Source organism: Globicephala melas, chromosome 8, assembly GCF_963455315.2.
Source record: "Globicephala melas chromosome 8, mGloMel1.2, whole genome shotgun sequence".
In the NCBI taxonomy this organism is placed as follows: domain Eukaryota; kingdom Metazoa; phylum Chordata; class Mammalia; order Artiodactyla; family Delphinidae; genus Globicephala; species Globicephala melas.
The window spans coordinates 7,007,724-7,029,091 of NC_083321.1; the positions used below are offsets into that span (position 1 = coordinate 7,007,724).

The 21,368-nt window shown below is 54.6% G+C and overlaps 2 protein-coding genes across 2 annotated transcripts; one reads left to right on the plus strand and one right to left on the minus strand.

Moving 5' to 3' along the window:
• The first annotated feature begins 3,727 nt into the window (after positions 1–3,727).
• On the plus strand, positions 3,728–7,201 carry SLC25A45 (solute carrier family 25 member 45). Its single transcript, XM_030833089.1, is given in 4 exon segments — positions 3,728–3,803; positions 4,123–4,307; positions 6,524–6,780; positions 6,919–7,201. Coding segments are annotated over 4 exon segments (756 nt in total). The 5' UTR covers positions 3,728–3,772.
• A 10,641-nt stretch (positions 7,202–17,842) lies between these two features.
• On the minus strand, positions 17,843–20,834 carry TIGD3 (tigger transposable element derived 3). The gene is made up of 2 exons (XM_030833639.3): positions 20,672–20,834; positions 17,843–19,731 (listed from the first exon to the last, which is right to left on the minus strand). The coding sequence occupies exon 2, from the start codon at positions 19,713–19,715 to the stop codon at positions 18,300–18,302; it is 1,416 nt and encodes a 471-aa protein (XP_030689499.2). The 5' UTR covers positions 19,716–19,731; positions 20,672–20,834; the 3' UTR covers positions 17,843–18,299.
• Positions 20,835–21,368: the final 534 nt, after the last annotated feature.

The window sequence follows — 21,368 nt, forward strand, 5'->3', positions numbered from 1 at the left end:
GAAAGAAGCCCAGGAGAGATGCATGTTTATTTAATTAAATATTTAGTTTTTTGGCTGCACCGTGAGGCATGCGGGATCTAGTTCCTTGACCAGGGATGGCACAAGGGCCCCCTGCATTGGGAGTGCGGAGTCTTAACCACTGGACCACCAGGGAAGTCCCGAGAGATGCATGTTTAAAGCTACATAAGATGACAGAATTGCCTTAAGAGCTATAAAATGTCACAAGCAGGAAGAGCAGCGTCCTCAATTCCTGAGCACCTACTGTATGCTGGGCCCTTTCCCGTGTGTTTCCTCATGTCATCCTCATGGACCTTCGGAGTGGAGATGAGAACAATAGTAGCTCCCATTTGCGGAGCATGTACGATGTGCTGGACCCTTTTCTAACTGCTTTAATCTTTATAACACACTAAGAGGTGAGTATCATATTTCCATTTTATGAGAAAACAGGATCATAAAGGTTCAGTAACAAAGCTGACGTCTGGCAGTACGTGTGGTGGTGGTGAGGAGACTGGAACCCAGATCCAGCGAGGAGCGGCGCTGGAAGAGATTCCTGAAGGCATTCCAGGTAGCGGGAGGTGTGGGAGCATGGTTAGGACACCAGGGAAGCCCTGGGCCATCAGAGCACAGCAGGTGGGAAGGTGGGGGTGCACCTGGTGTGGGGGGCGGGGCTGGAGGGGCAGGCATGAACACCAGGGGTAGGGCTGTGGTGTGTTTAGCAGACAGTGAGGCCATTTTGGAGGCCGTGAGCTACAGAATGTCAAGATCGGAGCTTTGCTCCGGCAGACAGAGGGTCAAGCTGGTGGATCTTGCTGGAGGATTGGAGAAGAGCTAGTCAGGGGTGGGGCTGCCCTTCTGCCAGCCTCTGGGGAGTGGCAATGGGTCTCCCTTGAACTGGGGAGGTGTGGTGGGATTAGAGAAGAGAGTGGGACCCATTCTGAAGTGACAGGGCAGCCTGAAGGCCTTTAGAGCCAAGAGGCCTTAGACTCAGCAATCTGCTGGGCTGGTCCTTTACTTCTGCAAACAGTAAAGGCCCACAGAGGGATTGCCCAGCATCACTCAGGAGAGAACGAGCTGCAGAGCTAGGATAACAGCCCAGCCCTCCGCGAGAGACCAGTACTCGGGAAGGTCTTTGGGGGCAGCCCTAAGGGCCCTGGGTAGCTCTAGGGGGAGGGGGTCAGAGATGGAACCCTGCTTCCTAGAACTTGTCTACCCGTGAGAATGTGGTGGGGGTGGATGTGTTCTGCTTTGGCAGCAGCGGGAGAGGAGAAGCATCAGCAGGGCTGGTCCTTGGGCATTTGATGGGAAACTAAGAGCTGTAAGAGATCTGGAGGGGCAGGTTGGGGGTATTTGGAGGACTTTACATTCTTTGGGGCCCATTGGAGATGGGGACAGAGAATTGGAGACCCAGGGCTGGCTGCAGGGCAGCTCACTAATGCTGTTCCCTCACTTGTCCACGCATTCATTTCTCCTTCATTGCCTACACTATGCCACACGTAGTTCTAAGCCTTTAAGGTAACATTAGTGGACAAAACAGCCAGAGATCCCTGCTCAGACAGACAACAAGTTAATTGCATAGTGTGTCAGAAGGTGATGAGTGAAAGAAAAGGTTGGGCCAGGGAAGGGGCACCTGGAATTCTGGGCAGGTGGGGCAGATGGCAGTATTCAGCGAGCCAGTTAGGGCGGGCTCACTGCGCAGGCGATGTCTGAGCCCAGGCCAGAGGAGGCCGACTGGAGGAGGGAGCAGCCAGAGTGAAGGCCTGGGGGCGGGAGCCTGTTGGAAGAAGAGAAGGAAGCCAGGGTGGCACCTCGAGGGCACCTGGAGCCTAGGAAGGGTTTGGCTTTTTGTTTTTTTAGGTTTTTTTTGATGGCGACGTGTGGGTTGCGGGATCTTAGTTCCTCGAGCGGGATTGGAACCCGTGCCCCCTGCAGTGGAAGCGTGGAGTCTTAACCACTGGACCGCCAGGGAAGTCCCTGGAAGGCTTTGGTTTTGAGTCTGAGCAGGATGGGGCCATTGCAGGGTGTGGAGCAGGGCAGAGACATGGTCTACTTCAGTTTCAACTGTGTCATCTGACTGCTGTGGAGGACAGACTGGAAGGGGAAGTGGGTGGGTGGGAGGGACAGGGTGGGGGCAGGGAGGCCAGCTGTGGACAGGAATCCAAGTGGAGGTGATGATGGCTGTGGGCCAGGGCAGTAGCAGTGGAGGAGGTGAGGAGGGGTTGGATTCGGGATCCGTTTGGAAGGTAACATGAACGCAGTTTCCTCACGGAATGGTGGTGAGGTTGAGAGAAAGGGAGGGGTCAAGGCAACTCCAGGGGTTGGTGGCACGTTTGGGGACTTCACAGCTTTCTCTGGGCAGTGGTGCCTGAGCCCTGGATCTCCGTGCCCTTGAGAGAAGACCCCCTCCTCCTCAACCCCACCCCAGGCCCCAACTTCCCAGCATTCCTGAGAATAGAAATCTGACGGAATATTTTATGGCTGTTGATGTGAAGAACGTGGTACATCTGTACGCCGCCATTCTCTCTGCGTTTGCAGCCAAACCTGCAGTCAGCACCTTGCCTGCATCCACGGGTCTGCCCCCTTGTCCTGCCCCGTGTTCCGGTAGCATGTGTGCATCCCACCCTGCCACCACATCCCCACCACTGCTGTCTCCCGGGCCTTACGTCATAGGAATCGATGTGAGGTTGCCAGAGAAAGTCAGAAACGTGGCCTGGATGATGTGGTCCTGAATGTGGACACTAACAAAGGAAACGCTCATACCTGAGTTATGGCTTATACGGCTCATACCTGAGTTATGGCTCATACCTGAGTTATGGCTCATACCTGAGTTATGGCTCATACCTGAGTTATGGCTTATACCTGAGTTAACTTGAACGTGATGCTAACTGGAACAGCCTATTTGTGGCCTACCAAGCATATACTGTACATCTGCTTTAATCATTAGAGAAAAGGGCGCATTGACCAGAAGCAAAGAATGTCCACATTAAAAATAAAGATTAGGGACTTCCCTGGTGGTCCAGTGGCTAAGACCCCACACTCCCCATGCAGGGGGCCCGGGTTCGATCCCTGGTCAGGGAACTAAATCTCGCATGCCGCAGTTAAGAGTTCACACGCCGCAACTAAAAATCCTGCAGGCTGCAACTAAGACCTAGCACAGCCAAATAAATAAATAGAAGATTAAGTGCCTCTCTTCCTGGGATGCCAATGCTGGTGCTCCTTCGATGACAAGTCTCACTTCCCAGGCGCCAAGGCCATACTGACGCTCTATGTACGTGCTGATCTGTTTTTTAGAAACCATGAAGGAATGTCTCCCTGACTTGTTTGATGTTCTTTGTTCTGACAAGGCATAAAACTGTGCCGAAAACCATGCTTCTCCGGAGCAGTCCCTCAGAGTTACCTGAGAGGCTGTCTTCCGGGCTCTAGTCCTCAGTTTGGCTCAAATAAAACTCTTTTCAATTCCTGTTATACATTGTGTATCGATTATTTTCCTCAACAACACCAACACCTGGAAACCCCCTTTAATGACCTCCCAAGCCTCCCAAATGACATGGGAGCAGAGAACCTCAAAGTGTGTGCCTGGTCACAGATCACCAGGCTGCCCGGGGCTGCTGAGACTGGAACCCGGTTTAGAAGGTGCCAAAGCGGGCTGCGGGCAGCCCGCTCAGAGGGGCCGAGGGATGAGCTGGGCAGGATGCCCAGCCTGCCCACCTGCTCTGTCCTCCCTGTCCAGGTGCGGCTGCAGACCCAGACCACACATCGGGGCATCATTGATTGTATGGTCAAGACTTACCGCCACGAGTCGGTGGGTGACTGGCTTTTTGGGGGGCTTAGGGGCGGGAGACCTCTGGGCAGTCGGTGCTAGCTTCCTTCTCCCCTCCCCGCCCACAGAGCTCTGCCCGTGGAAGAGAGAAAGAAGACCCAAATCTGGGGCCACTGGGGGGCTGAGCAGTAGCTAAATGCCCCCAAAGTGGAGCTGAGGCCACCCCCAGCCTTAGGCTGCATCCTCCTCCCTGTGGCCAGGCCCAGGAGCAGTTTCCAGCCAGAGGAGGCCCTGCCAGGCCCAGAAAGGGCAAGGGTGAGGCTCGCACAGCACCCGCCCAGCTAGCATCCGGTGTCTCTCTGCAGCCCCTGGGCTTGTCAAGGGAATGAGCTTCCCCATCGCCAGCATAGCTGTGGTCAACTCTGTCCTGTTCGGGGTCTACAGCAGCACCCTGCTGGTACTGAGAGCCACCTCCCACCAGGAGCGGCGGGCCCAGCCGCTCAGCTATACGCACGTCTTCATAGGCAGCTGCACAGGGGGGTTCCTGCAGGTGAGGGGGCAGCATGGGGGCACGTGCACACACTGGGGCAAGCGCATGTGCTCGTGGTCACATACACAGGCACAGGCACAGTGATGGCCAGTTCACTCCTTTCCCTCCCAGCCCCCTCTGGCCACCCACGGCTGCAGACCCCAGGCCTTCTCGAGGGGAACACGAGTTGCTGTGGGAGAATGGCTTGCTCCTGGCTGCTCCCTGTGACCCTGATGGCTGAGCTGTGGCCTTCCAGGCTGCAGGTCTGGAGGGGAGGGTCATGGAGAACAGAGGGGGCAAAAAAGGTAGAGAGAGCTGGGGTGGGGGGGAGACAGTGCCAAGAGGACATGATGGAGAAGCAGTTGATGTCACCCTCTGAGGCTGGCAGGGCTTGCCCACCTCTGGAGGGGTCTGCTTCCATCTGCGAGCCTCACCCGGGGCCTGTCCACAAATCTCGCTGGGAGAGGCTCAGGGTGTTATAATCATTAAGTGACTCTAATCATTTGGTTCTGGTCTTTGTTCTCAGTGCTTAAGGACTGGGCTTTCGAGGGTTGGGGTGGAGGGAAGAGGGGCCTCCAGGCACCGGGGGGATCCCCAGCTAAGTGAGGGCCTGACCTCAGAGGCAGAGGGCGTGCGCCTGGCTCTGTCCCACGATCCAGCCAGTGCCCTAGGTCACCCTCTGCTCGACACCTGCCCTGATGCTCCTGTACACATCCCAAGGCAGAGAGCAAGGACAGAGTTAGGGCTCACTCAATGAATTAATCATTCGTGAGACCCAAAAGGCCCTGGCTTTGCTTTTGCCCCTTGTGTGGGGCTCATGCCTGCATATTTCCCAAGCCCTGAGACCTGCGCCCCACAAAAACAACGACGAGAAGGAGCCCCCAGGCTCAGTGGCCTGAGTCAGGCTCAGCCGGGCCCAGCTCCTCCGTCCTCCTCCCCTCTGGCTCCTCGAAAGCAGAAGAGATGGCAGAACTGGGGCCTGTCGGGTCACTGATGGGGATGGGGTCCAGGGACCAGCTGGAGCCCCGTTTGCCGCCAAGCGCACGGCTCTGGTTAACAGGGTCTTGGAACGGAAAATGTATTTTCACGTGGAGATGACGAGGAAGACTCTGTAGCAGGGGGCAGGGAATGACAACCTCTCTTGTGTACAAAAGTTGCTTCTGACTCAGCTAAGGCTGACATCATTGTACAGAGCAGCAATGTCTGATGTCCCCACTGCCCCTGTGGGCACAGGATGGGCACAGCCATTTTCTCACCCTCAGGAGCTCACCGCTCTGGAGCAGCCCTCAGCTCAGCACTGCCCGCAGGCTCTGCTGGGAGGGTGGCATCAGGAAGCCATCTCGCAGGGGCGGACCCCAGCCCACTGCCCTTCCTGCAGGGAGGAAATAAGCAAACTGTCACCCTCTAAAGATCACCGGAGCCAACCGCCAGCCTCCACCGCCATCAGCCATCTCCAGGGCTGAGGAACTGAGCTTGTGTACCTTCCACGGAAGGAAAAAAACAAAAACCACGTAAGTCCATAAATGATATGCTAACCTCAGCTTGGACCTCAATTCTCACCTGAACTTTCACAGCTGACCTTGACTTAGTTGCGTCCCTGACCCACACCTCGGCCCCTCCCCACAACCTCCCTCCACGTCCCCAGTACCAACATTACCCCAAATCTGTGTCCTGTCTGCCCCAGCCAGGTGATAAAGTTCAAGGACCCGCAGATCCCACCCTGTCACCCACCTTCTTCTGGGACACTAGTGCTTGGGGGTTCGCGAGAGGTGCTTCTCCACCCAGGGGCCTCTGAGAGGTGTCCTGCAGGAGGTGGGGAAGGGGGAATCTATGAAGTTGAGGTGCCCTCCTTACCCCTGGGGAGGGGTCATTCCCCTGCTGTTTCTTGGCCACAGACTGAAAGACTGAATCCTTTTTTTTTTGAACCTGAGCCACTGCAATGAAAGCGCCCAGTCCTACCTGGACCGCCAGGGAACTCCCTTTCTTAAGCATCGCATGCATGCCAGCAAGTTCGGCCGAGGGGAGGGGCAGTGTCCCTTGCTGTCGGGGGCCTGATGCTAAGGGAGGGGGCTCTGGCCCATCCCCCACTACGTGTGGGAGAGGTTGAGAGCAGGCGAGATTCTGAAGGAAGATGCTGCCCTGTCTGCCCACTGCCTCCCCCCCGCCGCCATTAAGATCAGAGGGAGGGACTGTTCCCGTCCAAAGCACCCAGACCCTTCATGCTTCTTTCCCTACAGGCCTACTGCTTGGCCCCTTTTGACCTCCTCAAAGTCTGGCTACAAAACCAGACAGAGCCCAAGGGGAAGTCAGGGAGCCCCCCACCCCAGTACCACGGGCCCGTGCACTGCGCGGCCTCCATCTTCTAGGCCGAGGGGCCCCGGGGGCTGATACAGGGAGCCTGGGCCCTGACGCTGCGGGACAACCCCACCCTGGGAATCTATTTCGTCACCTACGAATGGCTGTGTTGCCAATGCACGCCGGATGGCCAGAACCAGTAAGCAAAGTGGCGTGAGAGGGTGGAGGACAGAGAGGAGTGGGGGAGGGGAGCTGGACTGAGCCCTGGAGGATGGGGAGGGAGCCTGCGGATGCGGGAGGATGCTTCGTTCCTCAGTCTGACCCCCCTCACCCCCAGTTCCTCTACCCCAGGCTCGGGCACAGTGCTGGTGGCAGGGGGCTTTGCCGGCGTCACCTCCTGGGTCACAGCCACCCCCTTAGCCGTGATCAAGTCCCGGATGCAGATGGCGGGGCTGAGGCAGAGGGTGCACCAGGGGCTGCTGGACTGCATGGTGAGCAGTGCCTGGCGGGAAGGGCTGGGGGTCTTCTTCCAGGGGCTCAGCATCAACAGTGCCCGTGCCTTTCCCGTCAACGCCGTCCCCTTCCTCAGCTACGAGTACCTCCTCCACTCCCGGGGATGAGCCTGGCTGGGTGACGAGCTCCCCAGTGAGACCACCGCCCACCTGCCCAGATTGGAGGCCAAGTTGAAAGCACCAGCTTGTGATTCTGATGCGAGAGGCTGAGCCCCTCTTTATCAAGGCACCTCCAGCACTCAGAGGGGGCCGGGGAGACGCCTCGGGGAGCTGGAGGCCTGGGGACCTGGACTCCACTCGGATTCCAAGGCTGGCGTGGGCCTCCTAGCAGCAAGTACCTTGATTCCTTTGCTTTCTGAGTCTGTGAAGTAAACTCAGCCAGTGGCGCTGGTGACATTCCAGTCCGCACACTCGCAGAGCCTCTGCTTAGCTGCCTTGGTGCTGACCGCCTAGCTCCCTGGATTCCAGTGACACATCTTCACCTGCCTCCCCCTTCACTTCCTTTCAAACCTCTCCCCGCATGACTTGAGGGTAGCCCGGTCTCCTCTAGTCCAGAATCCTTCAGTGGCTCCGTCACCCTCAGGGAAAAGCCCAAACTCCCCCTCCTCCTGGCCTCTCCTTCCCCCCAGCTTGCTTCTCCCTCTGTTCTCAGGCAGCCCAGTTCTGCTTGAGGTCCCTGAACAAGCTGTGCCCTCGCCTCCCACCTAGAAGGTCCGTTCCCTCTGGGCCAGCAGTGGGCAGTGCCTGCAGGATGACTCCCGCATCCCTGGGGCTGAGCGGCTCCAACCCAGGCTGAGCACTGTCTCCTGGAGCCCTTCCTCTGCTCACCCCCTCCTGCCCGAAACTGACTCTGGGGTCTGCAGACCTCTCTGCTCGCCCCCATGCCTTGATCATAGCCCTCGCCTGTGCTTTATTGTGGTTGTGGGTTTACTTCTCAGCTTCCCAGTTAGACTGGGTGCTCTCTGAGGTCAGGGGTCATCTTCTGATCGTTTCCCGGCACGGAGCCCAATGCTCGAAGCAGCCCAGTAAGTGCTTGTTAAATGAAGTGCACTCCCGGCCTCTGGCCCCGAATCCAATCACCACACCCCGGTCTCCATCACCTGTCCAGGCCCCTCTCGGGGCCTCCAGTGCCGTAGTGTCTGCCTTGCCCATCAATGGCACTTGTTTCCTTTACCCGTCTTAACTGCTAAACGGGAATTAAAAACTGGCTGAAATTGTTCACTTAATTGGCAATAAAGTGAGCAGAGTTTGTACTCACTCATGTCCTGATGTGGTCTGAGATCAAACTGGGCCCCCCTCATGGTGACCTGAACGCCTGGAATTCCTGCCATTTACTGGGACTCCAAGCATCACGGTGTTATCATCACAGTTTACACAGGAGGCAGCCTCGGCTCAGGGACAGTATGTAACCACCCCAGGTCGCACGGCTGGTATGTCACACAGCTCACTTGGAGGCATCTGAGCCTCCACCTCCAGAGCCTCGTTGCTCTGCTACCCTGCTCTACCTGGGGCTTGTGACAGTCCCCCACGAGTCACCTAAGTTCAATTTCACGCGGGCTCGACGTACAGCATCAGCCTCCCCACGTACTCCTCGGAGCTCTTGTTTACTGGATCGTGTGTCACAGACGGTGGCATTCTTCCCTGCTTCCGTCGTCATAGCGTGGCCGCAGGGCATGTGGCTGCAGAGCGAGGCTACGTTCCCCTCAGTGGGAACTTGTGCTTGGGTTCTTGCTAGAGAAATGAGAGCAAAAGTGATGCTTGCAAATTGCCCGTCGCTGGCTTAAAAGGAGACTCCTGACTGTTGGCTGGAAATGGTGACCCCTGGGGGCCACTGCTGAGGATACAGGAGGCACCTGGAACCCAGGGACTCTGGGAGCACAGCTGACTGTCCACCCTGGGCTGTTGCCTTCTGACGTCTCTGTAGCCTTCACCCAAACTAACACAGTAGGTAAGGGTCTGCCCATTTCGAGGTCAGGGGTGATCCCAGAGTGGTCCATGGAGCAGTAGCATGAGGACTTCCTAGAGGGGGTTAGTAATGCAGAATCCCAGGCCCCACCCTGGATTGACAGAATCAGAATCTCTGAGGTTGGGGCCTGGGGATCTGCATTGTACAAAACTGTCCCTGTGACTTTTACACACTTTAAAGTTTAAGAAATGGTGTTCTGCACTCTATGACATAAATCACAGCAAGATCCTTTTTGACCCACCTCCTAGAGAAATTGAAATAAAAACAAAAAATAAACAAATGGGACCTAATGAAACTTAAAAGCTTTTGCACAGCAAAGGAAACCATAAACAAGACGAAAACACAGCCCTCAGAATGGGAGAAAATATTTGCAAATGAAGCAACTGACAAAGGATTAATCTCCAAAATTTACAAGTAGCTCATGTAGCTCAATATCAAAAAAATCCAAACAACCCAATCCAAAAATGGGCAGAAGACCTAAACAGACATTTCTCCAAAGAAGATATACAGTTTGCCAAAAAACACATGAAAGAATGCTCAACATCACCAATCATTAGAGAGATTAAAATTAAAACTACAATGAGGTATCTCCTCACACCACTCAGAATGGCCATCATCAAAAAATCTACAAACAGGACTTCCCTGGTGGCGCAGTGGTTAAGAATCCGCCTGCCAATGCAGGGGACACGGGTTCGGGCCCTGGTTTGGGAAGATCCCACACACTGTGGAGCAACTAAGCCCATGTGCCACAACTACTGAGCCTGCACTCTAGAGCCCGCGAGCCACAACTACTGAGCCCGTGTGCCACAACTACTGAAGCCCACACGCCTAGAGCCCACACTCCGCAACAAGAGAAGCCACCGCAATGAGAAGCCCAGGCACCGCAACAAAGAGTAGCCCCTGGTCACTGCAACTAGAGAAAGCCTACGCGCAGCAACAAAAAAGACCCAACGTAGCCAAAAACAAAAAAAAAAAAAGAAAAAAAAATCTACAAACAATAGACGCTGGAGAGGGTGTGGAGAAAAGGGAACCCTCTTGCACTGTGGGTGGGAATGTAAATTGACACAGCCACTATGGAGAACAGTATGGAGGTTCCTTAAAAACTAAAAACAGAATTACCATACGACCCAGCAATCCCACTACTGGGCATATACCCTGAGAAAACCATAATTCAAAAAGAGTCATGTACCAAAATGTTCATTGCAGCTCTATTTACAATAGCCAGGACATGGAGACAACCTAAGTGTCCATCGACAGATGAATGGATAAAGAAGATGTGGCACATATATACAATGGAATATTACCCAGCCATAAAAACAAACGAAATTGAGTTATTTGTAGTGAGGTGGATGGACCTAGAGTCTGTCATACAGAGTGAAGTAAGTCAGAAAGAGAAAAACAATTACCGTATGCTAACACATATATATGGAATCTAAAAAAAAAAAATTGGTTATGAAGAACCTAGGGGGAGGACAGGAATAAAGATTCAGAGAATAAAGATGTAGAGAATGGACTTGAGGACACGGGGAGGGGGAAGGGTAAGCTGGGACGAAGTGAGAGAGTGGCATGGACTTATATACACTACCAAATGTAAAATAGATAGCTAGTGGGCTTCTCTGGTGGCGCAGTGGTTGAGAGTCTGCCTGCCGATGCAGGGGACGCGGGCTCGTGCCCTGGTCTGGGAAGATCCCACATGCCGCAGAGTGGCTGGGCCCGTGAGCCATGGCCGCTGAGCCTGCGCGTCCGGAGCCTGTGCTCCGCGACGGGAGAGGCCACAGCAGTGAGAGGTCCGCATACCGAAAAAAAAAAAAGAAAAAGAAAAAAATAAAAGATAGCTAGTGGGAAGCAGCCGCATAGCACAGGGAGATCAGCTCAGTGCTTTGTGACCACCTAGAGGGGTGGGATAGGGAGGGTAGGAGGGAAACGCAAGAGGGAGGAGATATGGGGATATATGTATACGTATAGCTGATTCACTTTGTTATAAAGCAGAAACTAACACAACATTGTAAAGCAATTATACTCCAATAAAGATGTTAAAAAAAAAAAAGAAATGGTGTTCTGGATGCTTCTTTTAAAAATATATTTATTATTTATTTTATTTATTTATTTTGGCTGCGCTGGGTCTTAGTTGCAACACATGGGAGCTTCATTGAGACATGCGAACATTTTTTTTTTTTTTTGCGGCACGCGGGCCTCTCACTGCTGTGGCCTCTCCCGTTGCGGAGCACAGGCTCCGGACGCGCAGGCTCAGCGGCCATGGCTCACGGGCCCAGCCGCTCCGCGGCACGTGGGACCCTCCCGGACCAGGGCATGAACCCGCGCCCCCTGCATCGGCAGGCGGACTCCCAACCACTGCGCCACCAGGGAAGCCCCGAGACATGCGAACGTCTTAGTTGCAGTATGCGGACTCTTAGTTGCGGCATGCAGGGTCTAGTTCTCCCACCAGGGATCAAACACGGGCCCCCTGCATTGGGAGCATGGAGTCTTACCCACTGGACCACCAGGGAAGTCCTTGGATGCTTCTAATAGAAGAAATACACTGCCCATTCTAGCTGAGGAAGTTATGAGTCTGATGGAAGTGACTCAGACTCCAGTTCTGGTGGCCTCAACTCCTGCACAGGTCCAGGAAGCCTACGTTCCTGGTGTGAAAGAACAGGGTCTGTCTGAGACAGTCACTGCCCTTTCTGTGCCCCATTTTCCTCTGAGATCCCTTCCAACTGGTCCATCTTTGGGCCCCAGTGGCCAGTCCAGGACCACCACGGTGCCAGGGATTTTAGGCCGGACACAGAAGTGCTGGGGAGCAGTCACTGGAACATCTCAGGGGAGTTGGTGGCTGGTTCAAAGGGAGCAAGCAGTATGCATGTGGAACAGAAGGTGGCCCTAAGAAACGGGGCAAGGAGGGGTCAGTAGGTCAGAGTGGTCCTCTGTAGTTTGGCATTTCTCACCACATTACCAGTTAGCAAGAGAATAACATTTTAAAATCCTTTTCTGATTTTGTTTTAATTAAATCCTTTGGGGGGCAGAAATGATGCCTGTAAGCTTGCCTTTTCACTGCTGGGCATGGGTTTCTGTCTCCTCTCTCTGGTTCTGTCCAGAGGCATCTGTTCAGGGGCTGGAGCTCCTTTTCTTTATGCACCTCATTAGAACCAGAGAGAATGGCCGGCACCCCTCGGGCCATGCAGTCCCAGGCCTGAGTTGCTTCCACTGGCCTATGGCAGGGGCTGCTAGTAGGGCCCGGAGAACAGTGCTGCAGTGAGGTGAGAATTAAGCGTGGCATGATTAGTGAGAAAACAACTCACTCCTCTTGGAAAGGAGGATGGAAAGACAAACAAAGATCAGGCAGGAAATGGCCGAAGATATTTTAAAAAGCCAGATGTTTGTACATCAGCAGGGACTCAGAATATGCCTGTTAAATTCCTTAAGGAATTAACAGATGTTATTAGAGGTCATCATTATTTGAGACTCAGAGAGGAGTCCCTGAGAGCTAGGAAATAGTAAATGAACCTGCTCTGAGGTTGAAAATGCGGGTGGTGTCTGAGGGTCACACGTAAAGGTTTTTTTTTTTTTTTAAATACATTTATTTATTTATTGGCTGCATTGGGTCTTTGTTGCTGTGCATGGACCTTCTCTAGTTGCAGTGAGCGGGGGTTACTCTTTGTTGCGGTGTGTGGGCTTCTCATTGTGGTGGCTTCTCTTTGTTGCGGAGCACAGGCTCTAGGCACGCAGGCTTCAGTAGTTGGGGCACGCGGGCTCAGTAGTTGTGGCACATGGTCTTAGTTGCTCCGCAGCATGTGGGATCTTCCCAGACCAGGGCTCGACCCAGTGTCCCCTGCATTGGCAGGCGGATTCTTAACGACTGAGCCACCAGGGAAGTCCCACATAAAGGGTTTATAACTTGGGCAAACATGTTAAATAGCGTCTCATTGGATTCGTGTCATCACATGTTATAGTTATTTTTACAGCACCGATCACAGTAGGAGAAGTTGCAGGAGACCCAATTTACATGTATAGTGACACGAGGGCTACATGTGTCTAAAGCAACTAGGTTCCAAACCATTAAGACATGATTTTAAAACCATTGCTAACTTTGTAAGAAGTAAGGGAACTTCCCAAAGACCCCTTCAAAACAAGGAAGTGAGCGTAAACAGCGTGTTGGAACTGTGCAGCCCTTGGGGCAAATGCTAACACTGCAACCTTGAAGATTAAAGAAACACACAGAAGACTAGACTTTGGCCCAGACATTAAGGTAGCTGAACCCAAGATTGATAAATTAAGTCAAGATCCTGGAAGGGGCTATACCTTTAGTGAAAGAGTAGACCAGAAAACCTCCACCCACCAGTAAAGGGAACCTACAAAGAAAACTGCCTCTCCCTGTGGTGGGAAAAAATTAAGAATAAGATGGGCTCCTGTGAACCCCGGCACCTGCTACCACACTGTCCTTCAGCTCTGGGACACCTTCCCCCGCCAGAAACTAATTTATCATGATGGTAGCGCCACCTTGTGTCTGGAAGGAGTAACTACAGGCTTTTCTAAAGGAGCGCCCCCAAATCAGGATCTTCAGGTTTTCCAGGGATTAAATGCAACCAATAAAAAAATTCCCACGACAAAAAAAGCGACCAGACCCACAATGAAAAAAGAGGCACCATGGATTCAGGAGAAACAAAAGCAACAGATTTATCCCTCCAAAGATTTCAGATGTTAGATTTATCAGATACAGAATGTAAAATAACCATGCACAAAAGATCTAAATATATAAAAGAATTAAAAGACAAGAAACAAGACAGCATAAAAATGGCTATATATACACACACACACACATATATATATATATATATATATTTTTTTTTTTTTTGTCTCTGCTGCACAGCTTGCGGGATCTTAGTTCCCTAACCAGGGATTAAACCCAAGCCACAGCAGTGAAAGCACCAAGTCCTAACCACTGGACCACCAGGGAATTCCCTGATTATGTATATTTAAAAGAAGAAAAAAGAAAAAGAACTGTCATAGCTGAAGAGAACTGGGAGGTAGGTTGGGAGAAATTAGAGTGCAATGCAGAGAGAAAAAAGACGGGGAGCCAATCTTTCTGCCTTGGGGCTCTCTGGATCCCGTTCGTCATCTTCTCAAGACTGATGCTGCTGCTGAATGTAATAACAATAATATCTAACCTATATATATATAGTGCACCTATACCTAGTGCTTAAAATAGCACCTGGCGAGTAGTAAACATTTTATAAATATTAATTTGTTTAATGCTCATGACTGACCCATATTATTTCTGCCTCTTAGGAACAGGGACTGTGTCTTATGCATCTTTGCTGCCCTGGAGCCTTGAATGCCTTCTGAACATAGAAAATTTAAATCAACTGAAATAATGCACATAATTTCTTTGTCCCCCATTTTGCATGTGGCAAAACCTGCAAAATTGGATAGGACTGCCTGACCTTGATAAAAAAAAATTAGGTCTGTTGGGAGTAGCCGAAGTCCTCTTCGCCTTCTCTGGCTCCTTACACCTTATGCCCAGTGCGTGAGGAAGTCCCACCAACCACAGTAGCTTCCTAACTTACTTGGTTTTCCGGTTTCTACTTTTGCTCCCTACCTTGCCATGTATTCTTCATGCAGCAACTGGAATTAGTTTTTTTCAAACATAAAACATATCATGTTCCTCCTTTGTCTAAATCTCCCCACTCTCCCCGCCCCCCCGCAAAAAAAAGAATCTTCCTGTCTCACTTCCAATGAAATGTAAGTGCTGCCAGCTCAGAGGCCCCTGCCCACTTCTCTGCCCTCCTCCTCTGCTTGGCCTTCTCTCATTTTCTGTTTCTTAAACCTGTCAAGCGGTTTCTAACCTTAGATATTTGTACCTGCTGTTCCCTTTGCAGAGAACACTCTTCCTTTGGAAGAATGGGTGTTCCCTTCTTATCAGTCACTACTCCCCCCAACATTTCCCTGACTCCCCTCTCCCAGTCACTCTCTAGGACCTGGTTGTTTTATTTTCATCTTGGCACTTATTGCTGTCCAAAATCACCGTGTTTATTTCTTTACTTGTCTTTTCTTTATCCCCTCTACCAGAAAGGAAGGGTTTAGCGAGGAGGATCCTCTCTGTCTTGTTCAGCACTAGCTTCAGGTCCCAGAACAGGACCTGCTCCACAAGCAAAGCGTTCAGTAAATACGGCTTGAATGAGCCCATGGGGCCACCCACCAAAAGTTAAGTACGATACACGATATCAATGCAAGAACAGAAGAGATGACTGGTGGCTTTTTCTTTATGGCTGTGCTGCATGGCTTGCGGGATCTTAGTTCCCTGATCAGTGATCGAACCTGGGGCCCAGGCTGTGAGAGCGCCGAGTCCTAACCATTGGACTGCCAGGGAATTCCCTTTTTTGGGGGGACTGGTGGCTTTAAAAAACAAGCTCTAGGGCTTCCCTGGTGGCGCAGTGGTTGGGAGTCCGCCTGCCGATGCAGGGGGCGCGGGTTCATGCCCTGGTCCGGGAGGGTCCCACGTGCCGCGGAGTGGCTGGGCCCGTGAGCCATGGCCGCTGAGCCTGCGCGTCTGGAGCCTGTGCTCCGCGACGGGAGAGGCCACAGCAGTGAGAGGCCCGCGTACCGCAAAAAAAAACCCAAAAACAAGCTCTGGAAAGAAGTCAGCAAGAAAACCCTGTGCTCTATCCCGCTCCTCCAACAGGAATACGACACACCTGAGAACAGATTGCTTATCTGCCCCTCGGTTGCTTTGGTCAGGCCTTTAGAGATCATGTAACTTTTGGCTTCAACATTTAAAAAGAGATATGTCAGAACTGGAATGACTTCAGAAAAAGGACAATTTCAATGAATACAGGTGGGACTTCCCTGATGGTCCAGTGGTTAAGAATCTGCCTTCCAATGCAGGGGATGCAGGTCTGAGCCCTGGTCGGGGAACTAAGATCCCACAGCCCTCGGGGCAACTAAGCCCACACACTGCAACTACTGAGCCTGCGAGCTCTGCAGCCCATGTGCCACAACTAAAGAAGCCCCCAACGAAGACCCAGCACAGCCAAAAAAGAAAGAAAGAAAGAAAAAGAATACAGGTAGGAGAGCAGAACCTGTGGGGAAAGGCTGAATGATTTGGGACCTTAGGCAGAAATGGAAAGCCAGCAGGCAGCTTCAGAACTGTTTAAAAGTGAGTGGGCAATGACACACCTTTGTCTCACTGTCGGGCTGCCAGGTGTTGAGGTGGTCAGTGAGGACGATGAACCAACCTGAAAGAACAGTCGGTCTTTATTCACTGAGCGCTACTGTCTGAGAGGCAGAAAGAGGCGCCAGCTCCCCAGGGGTCCATTTTCCCCAATGCAACAGCACTGGGGAGGGTCAGATGACACGGTCTCCTGCCTCTTTATGGACAGTGGGAGTGGGGTGGGGAGTGGGGGAAGGCAGGGAGAGAAGCGCTGGGAGTGAAAGGTACGACATCAAAGAGGAGGAAGGGTCTCAGCCCACGCCCCCAGTAAGGAGGTGTTGGCGAAGCCCCTAGAGAGCGCCTGAGCTGAGGCCACACAAGGAGGTCCCTGGGCTGGTCTGAGTCCTTGACTGTGATGCTCCCCAGAAAACCACACCGCCCTGTCTTGTGATTCCTGCAGTCAGCGTGAAAGGCCTCATGTCGGATTTCGGCCTGGAGCTTCACTCCTCAGCGGCCAGGGTCTGTCTGCGTCCAAAGTCCTGGTCCTTTCCAGGTGAGCCGTCCTCTCCCATCCTGCTCCCGTGCGGGATCTGGCTCAGGCCTCCCCATCTGTCACTGGGACCAGTGGGAGTTTCTCTGCCTCTAGGTCTCACGTCTTTGACCCACCCTCCACATCTCAGTGTTCTAGAACCTCACAAATGACCTGTCCCCACCATGAGTGAAACCCTTTGGGGGCGCCCCACCACCAGGCTTGGGGGGCTACAGGTGCCTCCAGCTCTCTGGGCCTCCCCGTGCTCTCTCGGGACGGCTGCCTCCTCGCCTGCCGCCCTTTTGCCAGGACTATCCTTCCCACTCCTCTGTCTGTCTGTCCTTGCTGTAGCTCAAAGCTCACCTCCTCCCGAGGCTCCCCAGGGCCACAGCACTGTGCACACGCCTTTATGACGACCCTTAATCACACTCCACCGTCACTGTCTGCAAGGTCCTGCCTGGCGGGGACACCATCTTCGCAACCTTGTCACGCAGGAGGCCTTGCTGAAGAGATGTCGTGTAATGATCACATGAATGAAAAGAAAAAATGCAAGGCTATTCCAAATCCTCTTTTGGCCACTCGGCTTGCAGGATCTCAGTTCCGTGACCAGGGAGCGAACCCAAGCCTCGCCCTCTCAGCAGTGAGAGTGCAGAGTCCTAACCACTGGACCACCAAGGAATTCCCCTGGCTCCTTTTTGTTCCCCTAGAATGTCCCTAGCTTGTCCCCTTCTTTCTCAGACACCACCCCTACCATGGCAATCTGAGAGAGAAATCAGAGCAGCAGAATGTCCTGGGCAATACTTGGGATCTGCCTGTTTGCCCATGAGGAGTCCCCACGTCCTGGGAGTCCCTCCTGCCAGGAGAGGCTCACTGCTGGTCATCCGCACACAGCTCGACAGCCGCGTTGCAGCGACCCCCAGCAATCAATTTAAAAATCTGAGGTGGGGCTTCCCTGGTGGTGCAGTGGTCGAGAGTCCGCCTGCCGATGCAGGGGACACGGGTTCGTGCCCCGGTCCGGGAGGATCCCACATGCCGCGGAGCGGCTGGGCCCGTGAGCCATGGCCGCTGAGCCTGCGCGTCCGGAGCCTGTGCTCCGCAACGGGAGAGGCCACAACAGTGAGAGGCCCGCGTACCGCAAAAAAAAAAAAAAAAAAAAAAAAAATCTGAGGTGAACGTTTTCACCCTTCTCCCGTGAAAATAACACCCTGGCCTCTTTTCTGATTAAAAACTTTATTTCCAGAAGCAGAACTGTTTTTAACGCAGAATTCAAGGGATCGGCCTGTCTGTAAAGCCCGAATTCCACCTTCCCAAGTCCCTGACTCCACAGCGGTTCAGAAACCATGCAGCCTAGCTTCACTCCCTGACACCCCATCTTTAGACCCTCTTCTCAGGGCTTGGAGAACTTTCGCTCAGAGCTTAGACTTAGTCTCCCAACTTGTCTCCCTTCAACGCTTTTCACAAAAGCTCCATTTCCACGGGAAAGAGACCAGCCCCCAATCTGCCTTCTGAGCGAGGGCGTTTCCATGGGAAACAGGAGAGGAGGGGCTCCGGCTGGAAGGGCCCTTCACAGGCAGCAGAGTCGCTCCACCTCCTCCTCACAGGCGTAGAAATTTGCAAACAGCTCAGGGCCGCTGCCCTTGCACTCAATCCACCTCCTCAACGTGCCCAGAGCCCGGAGGGCGTCGGCTTTGGTGGGCAGGGGCTCCAAGACGTCCTCTCCACCCCCACCCTGGTCTTCGGTGCCCACCTCCTCTTTGCACATTCCAGACACAGGCTCCTCACCCTCCAGGTCCACAAAGCGGGAAAACTCCTCGAGGCTCAGCCCACCGGGGACGGGTGGCATCTCCGAGGCTTTGTGCGGGGCCAGGGCCGTTCTGCCTGGAGCCAGCCCTTCCTGAACAAAGCTGCTCACGATGAGCTGGAGAGGCACCTTGGCCCAGGCCGCCGCTGCCATGTGTAGAGCATCCAGCACTGTGATGCCTGCCCCGGCCTCAGCTAGCGATGTACCAGCCCTCTCGCTCTGGACGGCAGCCAGCTTGCCCAACAGACGGTGCCGGTAATGGGCCTTAAAGGCCTGGACCACGGAGCTGGGCAGGGAAGGCGTGGTGCTAGCAGCAGACAGAGGCAAGAGCTTCACGTGGCCGAGCCCGGGCAGGCCTGCCAACTCCTCCACCACTCGGGCAGCCAGCAGCAAGGCTACCTGTCGGCCCTGCCGCCCCATGTCCCGATCAAACTGTGCCAACCATTCTGACCAGGGGATGGCCAGGTCAGGGTGGTAGGAGGCGGGCAGGGCCTCACTGCTGACGCCAAAGAAGCATCTTGGGGCAGCCTGGAGCCCACTGACCAACACCCGCCGTTTCTCTGTGCCCCTGCTGTTGGCACACAACAGCACCTGTACCCGATCACACACATCCACTCTGCCGGGCACTGCCCGATACAGCAAGGGCACTTCAGCACACCCAAAAATGTCCTCTGGGGAGAAATCTTTAAGAGAAAGAGGCAGCTGGGCCTGGGGCGTGGGAGCTGGGGGAGGCAGCTCAGGGGTGAACGGAGACACCACTACATGGCGGGCCCCGAAGCCCACGTTGTTTCGGCGTTTCCAGCGGACCAGCCAGCCAATGCTGGGCACAAAGTCCTGGCCCATGATGTCGGCCAGCTCCTTGGCTTTGTGGAGCAGCATGGGCCCCGTCACCTCCCAGGCCTTGGCCTGGGCAATGTGGTACCAGCAGAGCAGAGCCTCATCGATCCCGCTGTACTTGGACTCCCGCTTGCGCTTGCGCTCCCGGTTGGCCGTGCCACTGCACCAGTCCGCCAGCAGCTTCTCCTTATTCTTGCAGATGCGGGAGATCTGGGGCTGGGAGACCTGGAAGCGCCGGGCCACCTCCGACTGGGACATCTTGGACTCATCCAGGAGTTCCAGCACCTGGATCTTCTCGGCCAGGGACAGGGCGTGAAGCTTCTTCTTGCTGCACAGCTCCATGGTGTCTCCACAGCACCTGTGTGGGGAGGAAATGGCGAGCGGGGGCAACGGTGGAGGCCACTCGTGTTGGGAGAGGAGGTCAGTAAGAAAAGAGACATATGAGGCTGGGAGATAGGCTGGTGTGGGGGAGAGGCCAGGGAAGACTGGACCAGCTGGAAGAGGGTGAGGGTACCCTGAGCAGGAGGTGAGAGGGCTGGGCTGAAAGGAAGGGAAATGGCCAGGCTGAGTGAGCAGTGGGCTGGGCACTGATGGGGAGAAATGACAGAACAGAGCCCAGAGGAAGTGGCCCCCTGGTCAGAGGGAGAAGGGAGTCTGGGCTGGGGTTTGGGGGAGAAGGATGAATAGAGCTGAGGGAACAGCTGCAGAGGCAACAAAGGAGAGTGGACGGGCCAGGACAGGGGGCCTGGGGCTGAGTGGGGCAGGTGTAGGGATAATCAGAGCTGGCGGGAGGAATCCCCGAGAGGGGGAGGGGGTGGGGGGATGATGGCCTAGGCTGGATGTAGATGAAGATGTTCGGGGCAGGGTGGGGAGTGAATGAACAGAATTGAGGTGACAGGTGTACAGACGACAAAGAGGGACGGATTGGGGGCTGAAGGAGCAAGTCTAATTTGGTGCTGGGTCCTGAGCAGGTAAGGCTGGGCCAGGGTCCTGCCTGGAGGGGGAGTAGGAGCACAAGGCCGAAAGGGCAGGTGCACAGGCGACGAAGGGCCAGAGGGGTTAGGAGGCCGCGGGCAGCGAGAGGGGCGGGGTGTCCTCAGCCGGGAGGGTCGTGGCCAGGGAGGGGTACCACGGCGCGGGGACGAGCGTCCGGGACCCAGGCAGGCCGGGAGTCGGGCTCCGCAACCCGGCCGGCCTCTCCCCACGGTGACCCGGGGTCCGTCGTCAGGGCGGACCCAGTTATCCGCCCGCCGGGCCTCCAGGCCTCCCCGCCTCCCCGCCTCCCGCTCCGCACCCACCTCAGGCGCTCGTCCCGCGGCTCCCGCCCCGGCCCCGGCCCGGCTCCCGAGCCCCTATCCCTGCGGTTACGGGAGAGCAGGGGAGGGACGCGCGGAGCGGACAGAGGGGCTGCGCGGGTGGCGGGCGCGCGCACAGCAGGGCCCCGAGCGCGCCGCCCGCGCCGGGCCCTCTCTCGACAGGGAAGACCGCGGTCCGCAGTTCAGCTCCCACCGCCTCAGCCCCGCCCCGGCCCAGTTAGATTGGCCTTCGGTGGCGTCCATCCCGCCCCTGGCTAAGTCTCATTGGGCATCGCGAAAGTGGCGGGTCGCCGGGTCCCCCGGGGGACGGAGCTTCCAGTGCTAAGGGACGGCGAGGCGGATCCCGGACGCGGCGGGAGTCCTGGAGGCGCCGCCAGCCTTAGGCGTCCCGGCCCTCGGGGCCTGACGAGACTCTGGGCAGCGTGAACGCCGGAGGTCTTCCTAGCCGTGACCCTAGGCAGCTTCCTCATCTGCCAAACAGGTCTAATACCCCTCATTGAGTGTTTTTTTAAAAAATGGAAGGTTTTGAGCTACGCAAAACATGTTACCATGGACAGCACGGGCCTCACGTCTATCAGCCCGGCTACAATAAACTACTTGCTTGGGGCCAGTTCTGGTTTAGGGTGAGAAAAGGCTAATTTTCTTTTTTTTTGGCCATGCCACGCAGCATGCGGGATCT